The 13,414-nt window shown below is 33.8% G+C and overlaps 1 protein-coding gene and 1 long non-coding RNA gene across 8 annotated transcripts in view; one reads left to right on the top strand and one right to left on the bottom strand.

The window, feature by feature from the left end:
• Positions 1-7,857, top strand: part of Zasp52 (Z band alternatively spliced PDZ-motif protein 52) — a 53,986-nt gene extending 46,129 nt beyond the window's left edge. For 2 of the 7 annotated variants that reach the window (XM_069498715.1, XM_069498717.1), the window contains exons 11-16: positions 718-741; positions 1,075-3,673; positions 5,312-5,498; positions 5,575-5,695; positions 6,526-6,641; positions 7,632-7,857. In XM_069498715.1, coding sequence (XP_069354816.1) covers positions 718-741; positions 1,075-3,673; positions 5,312-5,498; positions 5,575-5,695; positions 6,526-6,641; positions 7,632-7,709 — 3,125 coding nt within the window. In that variant the 3' untranslated portion in view covers positions 7,710-7,857. Of the gene's footprint in view, positions 1-717; positions 742-1,074; positions 3,674-3,882; positions 5,099-5,311; positions 5,499-5,574; positions 5,696-6,525; positions 6,642-7,631 lie in introns of all 7 variants that reach the window. The other 5 variants (XM_069498718.1, XM_034968612.2, XM_069498719.1 and 2 more) reach the window with 4 other exon arrangements.
• A 2,424-nt stretch (positions 7,858-10,281) lies between these two features.
• LOC117982519 (uncharacterized) lies at positions 10,282-13,038 on the bottom strand. Its single transcript, XR_004673524.2, has 2 exons — positions 12,495-13,038; positions 10,282-10,425 (listed from the first exon to the last, which is right to left on the bottom strand). It is a non-coding gene; the product is annotated as an uncharacterized lncRNA (long non-coding RNA).
• Between the last annotated feature and the right edge of the window lie 376 nt (positions 13,039-13,414).

Genomic DNA, 13,414 nt, shown 5'->3' with positions numbered 1-13,414 from the left:
TATATTTAAGTTGAACTTCATATATACATTTCCAAAGACATCAATTTGTTATAATATTGTTTCATTATATAATAATACACAACTCATATTCTTCCTTACCACCGATTAATAATAGTTCTGTATGTTTATTATTCCATTATCTCATCGGAGGCTGTCTTGCCCCTAGGGAGTATAAATAAATTTTGTAGACAGATATTTGGCTCTCACTTATTGACATTGTGACCTAAATATAATCTTCGGTTGGCAAATGATCAATCACTTCAAAAATGCATACTATACTTTTAATAGGTTCAGGTGGCTTAGCCAAATTTACTCTCAGTCTGATTAAAGCAGCGATCGCTTAAAGTCTTCAACAAGGTAACATTTTAAATATATATAAAATAAATATTAAAATATATTTTTGTTATATTTTTTAGTTAAGTGTTTTAGTAAAGTTATTTTGTAAGTTCAATATATTAGGTAAATAATACAAAATACACGATTTGAACTTAACAGACTTTAGTATTATGGATAGGATAATCCAATAATAGTTCAACCATTAAATTACGAATATTTATTGACTTTAGTATACTGCATATAAGTCAGGTATATCGAATTTAAAATATCTTCTATTTACTTTGACTGCACTTCGCGTACTTATAAATATAATATAAAAATACTTATAATCAGGTTGTTTATTAAGTTTTAAATTTATTTAGAGTTGTTTATTTTTGACAGAAACCCCAGTTTCAATTTTTAAAGGTAATAAATAATAATCAATGGATTGGCGATATAAATAAAATCATAAGCTTTTAATGGCTAAATAATGTCTTGTAAATATCAAGTATATGCGCTAAATGGATAGCAAATTATTATTCAGTTAACTTTGTCTGGGCACTATTTATAAAAACAATAACGCACATTCATTTGCTTTTGTATTTTATTAAAGATTTTAAGATATACGGCACCTTTGCTTAAAAATATCTTATATTGATAGCTTTGTTTTATAGTCATATTTTGAAGTTACTAATATAAAATTTCATCTATTTTCTTTCCCATCATTCATACCTTTGCTAATAATCTAAATGCTAACAGACAACAATACAAAAAGCATTGTGTGGCCCCCACCGTTTCCTCCAGAAGACGAACCACAAAAAGAAGTTAATCCAAATAACATTCAAAAACGACCTTGTAGCGACTTAACTTCTTCGGTTCAAGAGGCACAAATAGTGACACCAGATAGTAATTTAAATTATCATACAACCGAAACAAACTTACAAACGATATTGGCAGAACAGAATAGTTCTTCATCTCAACAAAAATCGGAATGCTCTTCAAATACTACATATGAAACTGCTATCACTTCGTCGTCAACCTCTAAATCAGAATCCATAGTACAAAGTCAGCAATCTCAATCAATAAAGGAGTTATCTTCATGTACTGTTCAATCGTTTTCTCAAGCAGCTTCATCTCATGAAAGTCAATGTTTATCTATTTATGAAACACAGGAAGCCTCTGAACTAAATAATAACAGGCTCTTATGTGAAGTTAATACTGTAGAAAAGTCCTTAAAACCAAAGGCTCAAGAAAATCAAACTTCTGATGAAAGCATAAGAAATAGAAACGCTAAAGAGATTAATTCAGGAGTAAAAGAAATCGTTGAGGACATAGAGTCAAAATATAAAACAAATACAGCAGTATCAACCCTAGAAAAGAATATTTCGGAGCGTAATCGTAGCGTTAGTCTAGGTGAAGATACAACAAAGAAACGTGAAATTTCAGATTTAACTGAAACAAATATAAAAACATTTTTAGATTCCCATAACGATACACCCGCAGCATTTCAGAAAGATAGCACGCAAAACGATATGGCGATGAAACAATCACATAATATATTTAAGCAGGAACCGAAACCGCTTCCTATGAGTAACTGGCAAAATAAACAGCGTACTCTGCCATCTCAAAAACCGCCACACAAACCACAAAATAAAAGTGTTAATACTAAAACTACTCCTCAAGCAAATTCATCTACATCAAGCCAAATGAAAAACTCTAATATTGTAAGAGGATCTTTGTTAGAGGCTCTAACAATAGCTCCAGATCGACCCTTTAGTCCATTAGCTTTCAATATACCAAATCAGCAACTTTCATCGTCATCAACAAGTCAAAACCAATCAATACCATCTGCCAATATATTTCCTCCGGCAATGCACACAAATAGTGATTTTACTATCAATCAATCTAGCCCAAAATCCAGTGAACTTCCAAATATGCAAAAAACAGGATTGTTGCAAACTTCTTCTGAATTATCGGCATTTAAGCCAGTCAGTAAACAAACATTTCCACCACCTTCACCTTCAGAATTTTCTGCAATGACAGGTGGCTCTCAAATTAATAAAGAGATGAATCAATTTTCTCACATACAAGAAGAGTCCTTATCATCACAAACTAAATTCACACAAAATGTTGCTGTTTCTGCTAGCAGTGCATCAACTACTCAAGGGTTTTCAACAATAAATACCGCAGAGAACTATTTGCAACAATCAAATAAACAAGAATCATCGACATTTGAAATGACTAAATCTGGTTTTCATAAGCCTGAAATAGTCCCACCATATCAACGGAAAATTGAACCACAGCTGCCATTTCGAAGTGGACCTAATCCGCCTATGCAGCAAACGCCTGTTGCTCCTATACCAGTGAATCCTCAAAAACGCCAAATTATCCCTGAACAAAACAAGTTCAAAAATAAAGAATCTTCGAGTTTAATGACGTTTCAGCCTGTTATGGACGAAACTATGCAAAGAATTTCACCTGTACGCAGCCGTCCAACAACTCCAAGTTTAATTAATAAACCTGCCCCTATTATTCCCCCGTATCAGATGAATTTAGTTACAATGGAACACGCAGCGCCTGAAAGTCGCATGTACTCACCAGTAAGAGAAGAACCTGGTCAATCTTTATCATCTAAAGGAACATGTCGTTCACCATTTAATCCATTAAAAGCACAAGCTCCTCGAATTAAAGAGAATTCTATCCAATATCCTAACTTGAACCAAGGCGAAATTCAAAATCAACCACCTATTGTAAGAGAACAAAGAGAATCCAATGTAGGATATCAAAGTGAAAGTTACAACAACGGCGATATGAAAATTAAAGAAGATAGTATGTTTAATCAAAACTACGGTCAGAGACAACTAGAATCTCAGAATGTGTCTGAATATGGCAATACAACTGTACAAACTACGAGAAAAACTTACGAAGAATTTGAGAGAGCACAATCCGCTAAAGTGATAGAGATACAAAAAGGTGGTTCGCGGTCTTCTGGTTCATACCAGCAAGTTGAATCAAATACCCTACCCTCGCCTAATATGTCCACCAAGCAGGTTTTCCCTCCTACCGTCTCAAATTTGATACCATCCCAACAGAATTTGTCATTTAATACTACTAACGAAAATGTTGTCACCGCTAGTAAACAAGCTGAATTTTATCAACCGATTCCTTTGATATCTGGTGCTAACCAAGGTCCAGTGTGTGATCCTACCCCATCAACAGGTTCCAGTGTAGGAGCTGCCACTCGCGGCAAAACCTTTGGTGTTTCATCAGCCCCTAAACGAGGAAGAGGAGTCTTAAACAAAGCTGCTGTACCCGGATCACGCGTACCTCTTTGTGGCTCTTGCAATGGCAATATTAGGTGACTCTTTTAAGTAGGAATTTAGTCGTTGTGCGGCGTGATGCATGATAATAAAGTAGGCGATGAAATGTTTGTGTGTACAATTGTCTGTGTTTACAATTTTTTCTGATATTTTTTTGCATATTTTTAACACATTGTGAAGATTGAACTAAAACCCTAACAAAAATTCTAATATGTTTGTATATTTTGATGTTTTGTCTTTCTAACAGCTAATGAAACACAAACCATGAGCAGCCAACTCAAGACAGAATTCAAGAGTCCTGCAGAAGAACGGCTCATTAGAAAAATGGCAAAAATGGCTCTTAATGGCTACGAAATAGGGATTCAAAGAAAAATTAAACCTGCTGATCACATTCAGTCAATGGCTGAGAAAATCCAAGACACCGTTGTGACCAAGCATCCTTTGAACTCTGACAGTGTACCATCTGGCGAAAATAGTCGCGAGAGCACTTTAAAGCGGCCATTAAATAAAAATGTTGATAAAGGATACAAACCTTTGGATACCACTATACTGAATACACTCAATCATCTTACAGGCAACGATTCTATCACCTGCGGTAATTCACATACGCCAATACCGCCACCTCTACCTTCTACTCCAGTGCCAACATTCCAAGCGCATAGCACTCCTATTACCAATATTTTGAATAATATTGCGGCAAAGAGTCCAGACTATAATCCAAAATTAAACAATACCATAAACAAGCATGAAACACCTCTGTTGCAGTTATACAATGAAAAATCACAAAACGGTGGGTATTCAAGTAGTGAGGACTCCAGCAAAGATAAATCAGAGTGTAATTTTAACACATTAAAAACAACTGGATATGAAAAAGCAAAAATTTTCAATGAAAACAATATTCCATGTCAAGATGTTAAAAAATCTGAATTAATATCTGATATTAATTTCTCTAACACGTTAAGCAAAAGAAAATTGTTTGAAAGAAACGATGCAATGAACGAATCAAGTGTCTCGGAAAATAATTTTAAAATGTTTGATAAAATCAATAATAGTGTATCAGAAAAAGATCATGCGAGAAAATATAACAGTTCCGAAAATTCAATAGAAGACATCAAAAGCTCAGTGTATCAAGAAGAAAATACAAAAAAGCTGCCTAATAGTTTGTTTGATAACACATTATACACTTATAAGTCTGGAAAAAGTAATGGCATTGGTGAAAAAATTACAAAAAATGAACACGCAGCAGAACATATTAAAGAAACCAGTAACTCAAATCATGACACAGATAACAAAGACGATTCAGAAGAAATAGTAGTAAGGCGCAGAGATAAGAAAAACTTTAGGAATGATGATGGTAGAAGAGATTCTCACATTATAGCAAGGCCTTTGAGTACAATGACTTCAGTTGACGTCGCTGACGGACAATATCCCGTATGTCATATATGTGACAAGGCTATAACCAGGTACAATACGATCAGTATCTTGCTTTCAACATTCAATTTACAATGAGTAAGTTAAGTTGTGCATGATGAGCATGCGCGTGTTGCTTTGTTTTAAAACATTAACGTTTTAGTTTTTTTATTAAATAAATTAGATTAAAAAAAAACAGTACCTAATTTATATTCAAATAAGATATTATTATTACGCAAATAAGATTTTTTTTTTTTAAACTTTAGGGGACCGTTCATTACTGCGTTGGGTCGGATTTGGTGCCCAGAGCATTTCATATGTGTGAACGCAACTTGCCGACGACAATTACAAGACATTGGATTTGTGGAAGAAAATGGACAATTATATTGCGAATATTGCTTTGAGCAATACATCGCTCCTGCTTGTGACAAATGCCATGCGAAGATTAAAGGAGTAAGTGATAACTACTGTTTTTGTTAAATGTCTACCTTATGTAGGGAAGGATACTAAGTACGTGCTTATCTTACAGGATTGCTTAAACGCCATCGGCAAACACTTCCACCCAGAATGTTTCAGCTGCGTGTATTGTGGGAAATTATTCGGAAACAATCCGTTCTTCTTAGAAGATGGATTGCCATATTGTGAAGCAGGTAATTTAATCAATAATATACCTATACGCGGCAGAAAAAAATGTACATCGACCTTTAGAATGAGATTTCGGCTTTGTCTCTGTCACTCATAATGTGACGTTTTGTCGGTCTTAACGACAGAGACAAGGCTCTACAGAACCACTGTCTCTTGCTTTATTATTTATTCGTGACAGAAATATTTCAAGAAAAGTATAGTAGTTACGTACCTACGTTCAATATTTCGGAAAACGTCAGATGCAATTGTAAAATAGGCGTTGAAGACAGTGGTAGTTACGTAATTTGTATAAAAAGTTTGTGGGATTTATTACTTATTTAATAGTATTAATAGGTATTTGGGAACACTGAGCAGTTTAGAGATGATTCATGCAACATATGACGCTAATAATGCCACGGCCGGGAAATTTTCATTAGTTTGGTGCTTAGACAGAGAACGAGCGCGCATGAATTATAAAAAATATATAATTCATACAAAGCTGTACTACTATATTTGGACCTATGCGGGCCGGGCCCACGGCCACAATGCACGGGGCATTTGCAATGTAGGTAAATGGGGACATCAAATTACTATGGTGTAATTCATAGGTACCTACCAATAATGCTAAAGTTTGTTCGCCTGATACTTTTTCACACCTCAATCACTGAACTGGTTGAGCTTTATCTATAAGACCGACGTATAGGATACTTTTATCTAGGAATTGGCGTGGATTTAGGTATTTAAAATCCCATGAGAAAATCAAAGAGTTCACATGAGATTTCAAAGCTATGCGGACGAAGTCGTGGACGTCAGTCAGCAATACATAAATATGAAATCACTTACATCCAATTTTCAGACTGGAACGAGTTATTCACGACAAAATGTTTCGCATGCGGGTTCCCCGTGGAGGCGGGCGACAGGTGGGTCGAGGCGCTCAACAATAACTACCACAGTCAGTGCTTCAACTGCACGGTGCGTATGATGCGAGCCTCACTAAATACATACAGAACGACACCTTAGTCAATCTTATATGAGAAAAGTATTTTTAAAAATAAAAAATTGAATATGGTTTTATGAATAAGACAACCTGAACTGTTTTAAAAATCAACATAAAATAGTCAAAACCGTCGGGATGCTAACAGATTATATTGTATTAGCATAATATCGATAAATCCACATAATATAGGTACATATAGGTACTATAATGTGAGCATATCTTTCAATCCATTTTCCAATTTTGTAAAATAACAGTTTCATTTAAAAACTATTCCCCAAAAACATTTATGTTTTTTACATACTCACTTATCACAAGCCGCGAATATTATAATTGAAACTGTAAATTGAATCCGCCAGCAATCGTAGTCAAAGCTCGTCATACGCCGCCATATTGTGTTATTCCCAAATTAACATGTGTGTGTTTCAAATGTGTGTAAAACATATAAATATACATAATGGCTTTTTGTATAAACTGTACATCATTATCATTTAAACACCAGCCTCCCAGAAACTTCGGGGTGGTTTATTTTTGCGTAGATGTAGAATTTATTTAGCAGTATTGGTAGAATTAGAAATGCTTGTTTTATGTAAAGTGACGATACCAACCACTTTTTAGAATAATTGTTTTGGCTATTTTATGTATTGCGAACTATTAATTGTATATAATTAATTACAAAAATAAAATATATTAATCGATTGCTAGTCATTTGTTCTTACACTACGTGTTTATGTACCGTACCTACTATCAAGATTCTTTGAAAATATGTTCCCTATTTTGAATAGTTATTGTTCCCTACAAATGACTAACAAGGCCTGTAATTTTTTTTATAAACGTTATATTACTATACGCTACATTTCACGATATTTATAATTTATATTTTATACCTTTATATTTATTATTGTAGCAGAGTTCTAGGCAGGTATTTCTTAAGAAAACTAAATAAAACAAATGATTGATTGTTATAGGTGTGCAAAAAGAATCTCGAAGGACAGAGTTTCTTCGCTAAGGGAGGACGACCTTTCTGCAAGATACACGCCCGCTAGGACTCCTGAGCCACTAATATATAACTCTGACACTGTTTACTCAACGACTACTTTCCGTCCCGTCTCTACCTCGCCGTATTCGATTCCAGCAACTGATACTCCCGTACCACAGCGCACGAGGAAATTAGAAACGCCACTCCACTTCGATGGAGGACTGTTTTCTGATATACGGAGTACAGACGGCAAGTTACTCAGCAAGGTAACCGTAGATCGCGTGCACAGCTCCACGCGCCACGACGTTACCGACGCGCCGTTCGCTTTCGAGGCCAGCGACGTGCACGGCAACAAGGACTACGTCGACGACATCGTCAAAACCGAGACCATAACCAACGAAGATGTCATCAAAGTGAAGTTCACACCCGTGCCCTTCCAACTCGACGGTGTACTGCAAAGGCCGAGACCACTCACTCCAGTCAAATATTTAAAAGATGACTTCGAAGACTTGCAGAGTTACAAAATTGTTAACTCTTTGTTTAAAGATAAGTTCCTGAGTCCGAGTGATTTCGGTGATACAGATAGATGCATTAAAAGTGCTACTGGTAGTCCAGTGTTAAGAGGGCATAGTCCTCTGGCAAACTTAATCATTTCAGAGCATTTAACAAAGATAGATGGTTACTTGCAAGAAAGTTTAAACTTGTGTTCAGAATCTCAAAACATTGAAAATATAACAAGACTTTCAAATTATGAGGTAGAGACACCAAAGGTAACTCTGAAAATAGAAGAGACCAATTACGATAGTACTGGTGATAGAAGCAACAAAGTTAATTATAAAAACAGTAATGATAGTTACCATAACGATGAAGGCCGGGATGGAGAGTCTGAAACCAAATTTAAGTTAAACAGTGTCGAAGCAAAACATCCAGGAGTATTAAGCGCTATTTATAATATGCCAATGCATTACCATGCAGCAGTACTCTGTTTCTTATTAATTGTATATAATTTTGTCTATCAATATATTAAGCAAAATTGCCATGGTAAAAATCAAACTGTACGCTAAATAAACTGAGAAAAAAAATTGTCTAAAGATTGTATTGATTGATAAACTAGTCAAGGAATTTTGGTTTCAAAAGGTTATTGAAACATGTTTTATTTTCCTAAACATACCTGCTTAAAAGGAAGATGTAAATAATGAACGGTAACAAAGTCATTTGTTGTTTTTATTAATTTTTCTATTATATTCTAACAAAATTGGTGCTTCTCACTACTATAAAAACTGCTCGCAAGGATGTGATAATTCACTTCTGTAATTTTTATAAGTTTAAGGCTTTGTACACAGCTTCCGGAATGTTTCAGTACTGTCACTAACATTAACAGTAGTCATTTATAATACTTCAACTAAATATTGTGGTTGGAAGTATTTATTGGTGCACCAACTTTATTGTATTTTATCATAAGATTACCATCATTTTAGAGTAAAAATAGATACCTAATACTATTTTATATTATGTCAAAAACGTTAAATATTGTTATTAAGTATTGATTTATATTTTCTTTACCAATATCTAGGTAAATATCATATATGGCAGGAGGTACATTTCAAAACAAAACAAACTCATGTTGAACATTTATAATCCTAGTTTTAAGTACTATTTATTTAGAATTTAATACAATGCAATCATTCATAAGAACAATTATGTGAGCTTAAATAAAATATTTTATCTTATGGTGGTATATTTTATTAAAACGTCAAAATTGGATTTCATTATCAAGTATCATAATAAGCCCCCCAATTGTGTAAGAGTAACCATTTCATGGCTATCGCAATCGTCAAGAAATTCTGCCCTTTGATTGGCTGTGAAAAAATGTAAACAGCGAATCAACCAATCAAAGGGCAGAATTTCTTGATGATTGTGATAGCGATGAAATGGTTATTCTTACACAATCGGGGGGCAGATTTACTAAATAACAATATCGTCATCATCATCATCATGATCAACTCATCGCCGGCCCACACAACTGGTAACCGGTCTCATCTCAGAATGAGAAGGCTTTAGGACATAGTCTGCCACCCTGGGCGATTACTTAGTATATAATGAGTAGAAATGTGTATAACAAATACACTTTTATATGTTAATCTCATTAATTCAATAGTCATGACAATGCACAGATGTTGCATTATTTAAGGCCTGCTGTTTATACCAATGTTAGGAAGTTTTGATTTGACTGAACAATACATTAACAGGCTTACTTATAGAAAATATTTGAGAAAAAGAAAAAAATAACAGATTTCTCTTTTTGCGCATTTTAGTAAAGAATTAACATATTATCCAGTAGGTAATGAACCAGATAAGTGCTCCAACCGTTTGAATCACTTGTGTACAGTGTAACAGTAACTGGATTTTTCATTAAAATAAAAAATGATCAAAATGTAGATTTACCATAGCTCTAATGACATTTAAGTTCAACTAAGTAACTTTGTAAATTGGACTGTTTTTTTACAGTAAATGTTCAAAGTTATTAAGTGATAAAATTCAATGCATAAGGGGATAAAATAGGGGTTTGAAATTTGTGTACATGTGGACGAAGTCGCAAGCATAAGCTAGCTGTAAAATAAATTAAAAACAAAATAATATAAGTATTAAGTAGGTAAGTAACCCATACTTTATTGTAACATATTTAATTACATTCCATCCAGTAAATAAATAAAATTAAACCTTACTCTAAAGATGATGTAATACTTCTTGTGTCATCATCACCAAAAAAATATGATGAAATTCTGAAATAAAATCACTGATCAGGATTAATATTCTTTTAATTTACTTAGTAATTAATTAAGAAAGGGTTGTTCTTTAGTATAGTAGCCACGGAGGCAGGCAGCAGTGAACCACTTGACTTGGTCTCCTACTAATGTTTAGGAAATAATTTTTAAATTTTCATTATGACATGTTAGTTGTATTATAAAATTCATTTCTTCAAACTATTAGGATTCTACTGAAAATATTTTAGTATAAGGTTTATTACATTATGCCCTATAAATGAAAATTAACTGCCTACTATAGTAATTAATAAGTAATAGGCTAGTTGACACTTTTTTTAAGTAGGTCTTAAATGGTTAATATTTGTCCTATTAGATCAAAAAAATTAACACTATATTTTTTTGCGCCCTAAAAACCGTAAAACTTTAATTTAAAAATATATTTTTCTTAGACAGGTGAAAACACTGTCGGCCATGTTTGGCCGATAGATTATCTGTGCTCTGACGTCATGCATTTGTAAACAACAGCATAACCTCTCAAAGTTTAATAAACATGACTTCTATACTAGTTTACATGAAAAATATAGTAATTATCGTTATTGTATCATCCGAGAATGTAAAAACGCATCGATAAAGACCACAGGAAAGTTGTGGATTAGAGTGCCTAGTGAAATAAATATGCGTAACACGCGAAGACTTGCTTAAAGGGATCCTATATGACTAACGACTGCAACCCAAATTTATTTTTGCAAAGATCACTTTGTTGTAAGTCTTACTTAATAACTTATTCAATTTATAAAGAGAAAACGATAATTTTTTACGTTTACTAGGAGTTTTTAGAAATATATAAAAACTAGCTTATGCTCGTGACTTCGCCCGCGTGGACATCATAAATTTCAAACCCCCATTTAACCCACTCAGGGGTGGAATTTCAAAAAATCCTTTCCTAGTATACCTTTTCTTTACCTACAAAGAACACACCCACCAAATTTCATGTATCTAGGACTAGCTGTTTAGATGTTTAGGCTGTGCGTTGATATATAAGTTAGTCAGGACTTTAAATTTTATATATATGGATACTACGTTAGTCCACGCGTGACATAGGGATGACATTTCTTTGTTTACATATTTAATGACGTCACATCATGGCTGACAGCGTTTTCTGCGTTTCAAATAAAAATAAAAACTGTATTTTTTAAAATTGGATTTATATATCCATCCTGCGTTTTTAATAATTGTTATTGATATATTTCGTTGTCTTAAACAAAATACTATAATAAATTATCATTTATTGGACGAAATTAGATATGAGTCAAGTAGCCTATTTTTAGGGTGCCATACCACAAAAGGAATCCTTATAGGATCACTTCATTGTCTGTACTGTATGTCAAGAAAACCTATAGGGTACTTCCTGTTGACCTAGAATCATGAAATTTGGCAGGCAGGTAGGTCTTATGGGACAAGTAAAGAGAAAAATCTGAAAACCATGAATTTGTGGTCACGTTGCAAAAAAATTAATTAAAATGTGCTTATGAACAAATAATTAGTATTTTTATTTTATTTTAAGGTAACTATACCAAAGGGGTATAATTTGAAGGCTTTACCTAATTAATTGTTATGCATAATCGTTTTTGATTTATTGTGTAAAATGTCAAACAAAATACTGTTCTCCTTATCTTCGAAGTTTACCAATCGAAAAATTTGAAATTAATATGGTCAATAGACAATGTATATATTTTACAGGAAAATAAAACCAATGCTCTATCTTAGTTTTTTGATATTAATAATAAACCTCTACAAAGTTAGTTTTGCAGTTCCTTAAAAAAAGTGATTCGTACCGCTTCAGATACTTCTATAATACAGAACTCTAGGTGCGCGAGCCTGACTCACTTGGCCGGTTTTTTTATAGCTATTGAGCTAAAGGCATCGATGCCTAAAGGAGAGTCTACTAAAATAATGTTATTTAAACTTTTAGGCAACATTTAATCAGGTGGGACGGAATCTTTTGCCTTATTTGAGACGTGATTCGTGAACATGATGAACTATTAAGCAAGTAGCAACATTTACTAATAATGTCTTTAAATACCTACCTTTTCCATTCGATGCCCATTCCAATAAAAGTAAAGGTAAGAAATCCATGCCACAAAACAGTAAATGTTGATTCTGGTTGTCTCTTATGACCAAAATTCTTGAAACCTCTAGAAATTATTGTCCTGGTTACAGTGGGATTCAACATACCGTTTCTCCTTTTTATTGATTGGCAAAATAAAATGTATCTATTTAGTTTTTAATTTATCTTCTATAATAATTTCAACTTTCGACTTCACAGTTCTGACTGAAGGCCAAGGGGCAAGGAATAGTAACGAGAGCTGAAGCACAGCTGTATTCAATGTACTCTGTGCTGTGCATGTGCACCTGACACCTGTGCTGTGCACACAGAACACTATTACTCCTAGCTGTGCCTGTGCCTGAAGGTAAAGGCCGTGAAGAAGTTGTTTGTTGTCCAGAAAGTTTTGTTTTGGTACCTACCTAATCATTTATCCAATGTTTTGTGGTTTTGGGTTTTGGTGCCTTGTTGGGAGATGGCATTCAATGTACTCTGTGGAGATGGCATAGATAACACACTATATAGGGAGATGGTATGTAAGTAAAAAGTAGGTACTCTGTGGGAGATGGTAACTGTCAAATGTCATCTTTTTTAACTGGTTTTACGGCTCGGGGTTCTAGCCTTTTTGAGCCTTCAAATGTCATCTCAAGTCGATTCCAAAACCATCAATCATTCCAAATCAAATTAAAAATCCAAATCAGTACAATCGCAATGGTTGTGATTGGCTGGAGTTAAGGTATTCTTGTTACAACATATTATAGGCAATAGTAAACAAAAATTCGACCTACATTTCGATTCCGAAAAACCATACAATTTCTTTGGAAAAACCATAAAAACCAAATAAATAAAATTGAAGTTTTAACTGTTTGAACCACGGGCTAATCTTCTGAAATACCTACTCTG

This window comes from Maniola hyperantus, chromosome 5 (genome assembly GCF_902806685.2).
Source record: "Maniola hyperantus chromosome 5, iAphHyp1.2, whole genome shotgun sequence".
Taxonomy (NCBI): domain Eukaryota; kingdom Metazoa; phylum Arthropoda; class Insecta; order Lepidoptera; family Nymphalidae; genus Maniola; species Maniola hyperantus.
The sequence above is the reverse complement of the archived record's forward strand: the minus strand, read 5'-3'. Positions and strand labels throughout refer to the sequence as shown.